The sequence below is a fragment of the Octodon degus genome, unplaced genomic scaffold (assembly GCF_000260255.1).
Source record: "Octodon degus isolate 3935 unplaced genomic scaffold, OctDeg1.0 scaffold00121, whole genome shotgun sequence".
Taxonomy (NCBI): domain Eukaryota; kingdom Metazoa; phylum Chordata; class Mammalia; order Rodentia; family Octodontidae; genus Octodon; species Octodon degus.
In genome coordinates, this window is record NW_004524697.1 from 9023921 (window position 1) to 9032060 (window position 8140).

General features: G+C 39.3%; 1 protein-coding gene across 1 annotated transcript in view; it reads right to left on the reverse strand.

Annotated features, from left to right (window-relative positions):
* Positions 1 to 4315: 4315 nt before the first annotated feature.
* The window catches only part of Anxa10 (annexin A10), a 155040-nt gene continuing 151215 nt past the window's right edge, over positions 4316 to 8140 (reverse strand). The window contains exons 10-11 of the mRNA XM_004640255.1: positions 6368 to 6490; positions 4316 to 4384 (exon numbers count right to left, since the gene is read on the reverse strand). Of these exons, the coding sequence (XP_004640312.1) occupies positions 4316 to 4384; positions 6368 to 6490 (192 nt within the window). The remainder of the gene's footprint in view (positions 4385 to 6367; positions 6491 to 8140) is intronic.

An 8140-nucleotide genomic window follows, 5' to 3' on the forward strand; every position in this document is an offset into this window, starting at 1 on the left:
GGACCTGGGCTAGGACTCTTTTCTTATGTTTTCAATCAACAACAAACTCATTCCCATCTCAGGAAACTAATATTCATGGGTCTCATGGAGAAAAAAGAATCATTGAGACTGGAAAAGAAAGCAGAAAAGTATACCCACCTGTGGGGTATTGTGTGTGTGTGTGTGTGTGTGTGTGTGTGTGTGTGTGCGCGCACACACACACACACACACACAAGGAATCCAGCTCAAGACCTTGTACTTGCTAGTCAGGTACTTGTGCCACTGAGCTATATTCCCAGCTCATGATTTATAATTTTTAAGCCTAGAATTAAATCTTACTTTTCTTGTAAATACAGAGTTTATTTATACAACTTTTATAAAAAGGAGTTTTATATATCAAATTATATACATGAGATTTTTGGAATTTTTAGCCCGAGTCTTTTAAAATGCCATGGCAGTAACTGGTGCATATCTGTGATCCCAGTGCTCTGGGAGTCTGAGAGAGGAGCACCATAAGTTTTGAGCGCAGCTTGGGAAAATGAACAATTTAAAGAGATCCTGTCTCATTTGTTTTTCTTTTCTTTCTTTCTTTTTTCCTCTTTTTTGTCAAAGAGCTGAGTATATAGCTCAGTGCAAAGGTTCTGAGTTCACTTCCCATCACTGCAAAAGATAAACAAGGAAGCAAGCAAACAAGCTGTACAATGGCATTTCAAAGTGTATGTAAATATCATAACATTTCTTTTGGCAGTACCTGAAATTAAACATAGAGTCTTTACATTGAGCTGCATCCCTACCCTTTTGTGAAATTAACTTTGAGACAGAGTCTGTCTAAGTCACTAAGCTGCCCAGGCTGAGCTAAGTTTATGAGTCCGTTGCCTCAGCCTCCAGAGTGCTGGGATCCCAGATGTGACCCACTACAACTGGCTTCACTGTGGTTCATCAGCAGGTGACAGATTCACAGCATCTTAAGTGCATGATTTCAGCTTGACAAGTCATGCCCAAGATTTTCATGTCAATTCTTATCTTAAAAACTTAAAAAAAATCATTTCTGCTGCTTTATAAATTATAAGTGAGAACATGCTGTACCAAACTTACAGCCTGTTGGAGAGTTTCCCTAAAATCTTCAACCCTAAACAAATACCTAGAAGGGTATAATTAGCTTTCACTTTCATATAAGGGAGAGACAAGATCCGACAGTCCGAAACACCTTTGTTGACAATTGCTGTAGGTTTTAAAGTTTTTAACATATTGCAAAATAACAGAGGATCACAATGGATCCTCTTTGTGAGGATCACGATCAAATAGAAAAATAAAGAGAAACAAAGTAAGAAGGTAGACTTAATTTCTGACAATACAATGATTTAGAGGCCAGGAGAGAACTTGAAAAAATTCCAACTAGTATTGTCAAAGGACCAAGAAGCTATTGACATCTGTGTTGATGAGGATATGCGTTATTGAAAAAGTATACGCTCTCAAAAATTAACAGAATGAGTGCAGATGCAAAGTAAATTGGTTTCCTGAACAATAAACAGAATTTTAACTTGTTAAGAAAATAAAGAGTCTGGAATTTTTCAGAATAGAGCAAAATAATATATAGAAACAAGAGAGACATGAAGACAAATGGAAGAATAATAAAAGTTTAAATGCATTTCATAGGAAATCCAAGAGAAAATAACTGGGAGACAATGAGTGGTAAAAAATAATAAAAAAATATAATATGAGAAAATGTAATTTAAGATTAGCCCAGGGCTACAGAGAATCCCTAGATTAAAGAGTTCTCAAAAAATAGTGATTTGATTTTTAAAATGAGAGATACATAGCTAACATATTGTGATAGAAATTCAGCACTCCAAAGATAATGTCTAAAATCTCCCAAAGAGCAAAGACATTTTAGCTACAAAGCAGTGGAAATGGAAGAGGAAGTCGAGCCTCCGGAAGCCAGCACTCCGGGGTGGAATTCCTAGTTCCCGTGTGACTACTTGTGTGACCTGGGGTGACTGCTCGTGTCTGCTGTGCTAGTATTCTCGTTAGCACAGTTACATTTATCTGAGCCAAAGACTGACACAAGACCTCAGTAGAAGTTTGAACAATAAGATTATGCTAGCGCCGTTGTCCAGAGAAAATTTGTGTTTTGATACATTTATGTCCTTTTTCCCCACCCTTCTTCCTTCACTCTCTCTCCTTCATTCCCTCACTCTTTCTCTCTAGCCTTTTCTTTTTCTTTCTTTCTCTTCTTTCTTCCTTCCTTCTTTCTTTTCCTTCTTTCTCTCTTTCTCTCTCCCTTCCTTCCTTCCTTCCTTCCTTCCTTCCTTCCTTCCTTCCTTCTTTCCTTCTTTCTTTTTCTTTCTTTGTCTCTCTTTTTCTTCTCCCCTCTCTCCTCCCTTCCTTCCCTTAAGATCGAATCTTCAACCTCTGCACTGAGCTATGCCCCTAGCTCTTTTCATTATTTTCACTTTCAGACAGCTCGTTTTGCTTTTACTTTGCTCAAACTGGACTCAAAATCTTGATCCCACTGCATCAGCCTCCTACAACGTACTCAGCATGCTTATCTCCGAGCCTGCTTTTAGAGTACCTGAACATCATTGGAATAGATAAAAGTTGGCTATTTTAAGATTGTGATTAACACTGAGTGCTCTATGTGGTGGTTTAATTAAAGGTAAATTTGTAACACCAGCTGAATTGAATCAGTGTGCTTCCAGGTATTGAGAGCACACCAGAGGTTGGCTACCAACAGCATAAAAGGAGAACTGGAGGGGAAATGGTGCGCTGTTGCTGCTCCTGGAGAAGCTTTGCTACACTGGCTTGCCTGGTATGAGCTCAGTTGTTCTCATGTCAGAGGAGTCTGGTCCTCACTGTCACTGAAGATGACTGGGGTTCTCTTTGGGGGAGCTCTGGTCCTTACCTGAGTGCTCTATGTGGTGGTTTAATTAAGTGATGCTCGTACCTGAGCATCACTTCCTGGCTCTAGTGCGAATCCCTCAGCCTGCTGGCACAGATCCTGCACCCAATTCTGGCTTCCTCCACTGACCTTTGGGCCTTCTCCGTGCAGATCCCTGATACACACTTGCATGAGACACTGCCCCGGGCGCTAGGACTCAGCTGGACTCATGCGGGACGTTGTTCTGGGATCCAGAACAATGCTTCGGGCACTGCCGTGTGAACAGATCTCATGCACCTTTCTCCATTGGGCTCTTTGGGTGAATATTATAGAGTAAGCCTATAAATTATGTACCCTGTATTCACTCTGTGCCCCTATAAACTCTGACTACAACACTCTGACACACTACCGATGTCTTCAATGCTCTTAAAAGTCTACTGCAAATGCCTAGTGGTAAAGAACACACATGTTGCTATTTGGATCTGATCACAAACTTGAATCCCCAATGAGTACTCTGGTGAATACTCTGTGACTTTTATCTTTCAATACTTACATTCAATGTAAAGAAAATAAAGCATATTTTTTTGGAAAACAAATGCAAGTATTTTAAACAACTATACTGTAAAAGTACTTAAAATGACCAACCTATTTGGAAAGCTAAAAGAAAGAATAGCAGGAAAGAGTTAAGTACATTATTTGTGTAATTTCTTTAAGAAAAAAATCAGGGAGTCCAGAAACAGCATCTAAAGATAACTCTGCAGGCTGGATGTCCTTGCCTCAAATCCCTTTGTGAATCCCTCACCCTTAATGTAAGAAAAGACAAAAATCCATGAGCAATGACCTTTCTGTCTTGGGCAAGTGGCCAAATATGAAATAATAACATCCAGAGATAAACTGCCTCTATCAGTATTATTATAAATACAAGCCAAATACCACTCGGTCTCACTCTGCCCCTCCCCCCCCGGATTTTTATATTTAAATCTCTTGTACATCGATCCCTGTAAACATATTTCTTGGTGTGTTTTACCATTTTATATATTTTTTCCTTTTGCAGGTTGCCTCAGATGATCACATTAGCTTTATTTTATTTGTGCAAGAGTCCAGAAAATTCTCCTAAGGGAGGTGTTCACACAAGACATTTTCACTCGACTCTCAAATCAAGGGATGTCTTTCTCATTGTAGGTTATTAGTAGTTTACATTTAAACAAAATCTACCCCAAGACAATGCCTTTTCCTGACTGTTTCATCACACACACTTTAATTAGTTGCTGATTAAATAACAAGCAAATCCAGGATCACATATTTTCAATAATGCAGTTTTGGCCTGAAATAATTCTAAAGATACAAGAAAAAACATCCTTCTGTGGTTCTGCAGTACTAATAGCACAAATTAAGCCTCTATTTCGATGGATCTGTAAGAGTGATCCTGCAGATTCTTCCGTCTCTTGACATCTTGATTTAGTAGTCTTCCATGTCACCAGCACAGAGGGCAAGCAGTGCTTTCTTATAATGCCCTGAAGCAAAATTCTGCAAGGGAAAAAAAATGTATTTTGAATGAAATCTCATGGCATCTCTAGAGAAATATCATAATTCTTCTGAATTGGGGTTTGACAGAGTCAAGGACCATTAGCTTTCCTGAATCTTTTACTTCTTAATGTAATGCTTTCACAGCACTATTTTTAGTTAAAGTTGTTAAAAATAATAGCATGGTTGCAGTTAGCAGTATAAAGGTGGTAGGATTCTAGTGCACACTTACAACTACAATAACTTGGATTAAAATGGAATCTCAAATTTAGAAAGAGCTATCTTGTTATTACAATGCAGAATATGGAGAACCAAATGACTATGTGTCTCAAAAGCTTTCAACATATCTATACTCAATAATACAGTAACTCTACCACAATACACATCAAGGAAAGTACTATCAGTCATTGCTGACTGCAGAGATCTTCGATACATATCCCATAATGTTATATATAGCCATGAAAAACTGAAATCAATGTAAAATAACACATGATAGTTTTGTACCTTACAGTTTATACAGTAGGATACCATGATTCAATAAAATATTCCTTTATATTTGCAAAATATCAATTTTTGCATCTATTCCCCCAAACCAAAAAGCACCTGATGAAGTTTGTGCAGACTGATGTAACAAACTCCTGCAAACATGGTAGCTTGTGAACACAAGGAGTTTCTCTCTCACACTTCTGGAGGCTGAGAAGTCCATCGTGCAGGTGCCAGCAGGTTTGCAGCCTGCGTATCATAAACAGCCGTCCTGGCTCTGAAACCTCCCATGCTAGGGAAAGTCCTCCCTGTGTCTGTTCCATAAGGACACTAACTTCATCCAGGCGCTGTCTCTTCATAATGTAAGTGTCGCACAAAGGCCCAACCCTCTAACACCACCACCATGGCATTAGAATTTAAACACAGAAAGTTTGGGCGGGGGGACACAAACATCCTTAGCATAGCAGAACTTATCACAAAATTACATGAATAATTTACCTGAGGTGAAAAATTAGGAAAGTTTTGATTTCTTTTCATGCTATTTCATAGTTTCTAAATTTTCCCAGCCTACTCAGATCCTCAGTTGCTCAGATGTCACCATCTTAAAAATCATTGTAAGTTTCTAAAAAAAAATTATTTATTGGTACAAGGTCTTGCTATGCAGCTTGGACTCATAGTGATCCTCCTGTCTCAGCCTCCTCAGTGCTGGGATTACAGATGTGAGCCACCACGCCCGGTTTCGGGGCCAGCAAGGCGTGCCCAGGTTCTGGAGCTGGCACAGCGTGGGATACCTAGGAATGAACTCAGGACCTTGCGCTTTCCAGGCAGGCACTTAGACTGCCAAGCTATCTCTCCAGCCCCACTGTAACTTTTTTGAACAAGAACTAATATTTCTCCATGGTGCACTCTAAATTACATCCACGGCTCTGCATACGCTGATACTTTTTGCTGCATTGAAAAAAAAATCCAAGATAAAGTTTAGAAGTGTCTGAATGACAGTGTTGGCTTATTCATTTCTGAGTCCTTGTTTCTTTATTCTCCAAAAATAAAGTGATAAGACTGTGCAGAGTTTACATAGCTAGAAGTGTCCAATTCCTCCAGTTTCCAGTTAATGGTATTTGATGTAGCTTGCCTTCTGTGGTGAGTGGGAGAAGAGAGCTGTAAGAACCCTCTCCAGCACTCCTAGGTCTTGCTGGAAAATACGTATTTGTTGAGTCTGATTAGACATCCATGTTCTGATCTTAAAGCACATTATAAGCAATAAATATTCTACACGATTGCATCAAGTATCTTACTTAAAATAGAAAGAAAAGGCTCTGCCATTGCGTTGATGGGTGATTTTCAGTTAGCATCTGCGGATGCATTAAAGGTGTCTGAGGAAGTGGATCGTGCTTGTCATAATATTCAAACTTCTGGATTCTAAAAGTTGCTTTGATTAAGGATTTTATTAGTTTCTGAAAGGATGAAACATGGATCTGAGTAAATCACGCACGGGAGACTCACTTTGATATCGTGGAATAAGGACTTGCCGTATCTCTCTTTGTACCGCTTCCTTATGGTCAGCAGATCGAGTTCACTTCTGGCAATCAGAATCCTGATTACTGTTTTATTGTGGAAGCCAAAGTCCTAAAAGATACACAAAGGGGAGAAACATGAGAACGCAGTATCTTAAATCAGCCTGGCCAAATGCATGCATCTCTTTCGTGTGGCGTCTTTCCTTTTCTCGCCTGCAACACGCCCCGCCGCTGCAGTCCACAGGCCCTCTCGGCCTCTCCCTCTCCCTGCGAACTCACACGCAATCATGCTCTTCTCTCTGGAATTTCAGGGTCAAGCCTTTGACCTTGTCGTTTATCATTTGATCCCGAACCCCTTTTCCAGCCTCGCCAACCTTCACATGACATTAAGAAAGCTTTCATAACTGATCATGGGTCATTCTCAGTAAACTCGAACTCAGGTAAAGCGAGTATCTATGAAAGCAACTGTACTTTCGTTATATTGTCTGCCCATTATTAAAAATTATTTAAAATGTGCTTTAGAATGTTTGTGTGTTAACTTCAAATATCAAAATGACAAAATCGGTATGTGTGTTCTAACCGCAGAAACACTGCCTGAACAAGGGTGGCGAGTAGCTCAGCAAGCGGAGTTATGGTGCCATCTGCTGACCAATTCGCAGAACGAATTTTGGATGCCAACCTTTTATCTGTAGGTCTACTAACACACCTGTCCTCCTGGCAAAGTTGTGCTCTTAAATCAAGGAGCTCACAGAGTTTCTTATTTTAAACTGTAGACAATTTGGAAGAAATCACAGTGAGCTTCTTTTGTTAGGGTTGGTGCAAAAGTTCGTTGGCTAATATGTGACATTCAAGGTCCTCATATTTAAAATCGCTGATTTGCATACAGGAACCTTCAAACCAGCTGCAAACTCCTTTATCTTCCCTTCCCCCTTGCAACACACATAGCAAGAATATAATTTGAAGTCATTATGAAGAACAGTGATGCCGAATTTGGATATGGTTGGAACCAGCGTCTTCCCCATGCTTTTTCAAATGTGAAACTTTATTCTGTTATTGGAGTGGTTGATCCTTTGGTGGAAGAAACTGCTGAGATCATGTCATAGCATTGCCTAATAAGCTGTTGCAAATAAATACATCTTCATTTAAATCAGCCTTTTCTCCTTGGAAATACAATAAAAGAGAAACAGAGGACTATGAGCCTCATTCAACCTCCTCTGCTTGGAGGGTACATAAATTCTTTGCAGCACTAAAAACCACACTTTTTCCCCCTTTGGTTTTTTGAGACAGGATCTCTCCATGGAGTCAGGGTGGTCTTGAACTCCTACATAGCCTAGGCTGTCCTCAGTGTCAGGGCAATCCTCCTGTCTCAGCCTCCAGACTGCTGGGGTTACAAGTGTCTGCTGCCACGCCCCACATATAGAATAATATATTATCTATTATTTTTATAACTCCCTACATCATCACTACTTGCAGAAAGGCAGCTTGCAATTTTACACAACTTCCTCTTTATTTTGAAGGTAAAATACTCTAATTATTAAAATTACTGAAACATTGTTTGCAGATTTTTTTTTTAATTTTAAAGACTCCTGCAACTATAAAGCCTTAATGATGATATTTTCATTTTACAAAAAATGTTTCATGCCCCTTATGGATATAACGTACATTATCTGCTTAACATAAGTGATGTTTCTTTAAAAACTATTGCTGGAATGGAAGTGTGATTAAATATTGCACTAAAGCATGACACACATTCTCAATTACA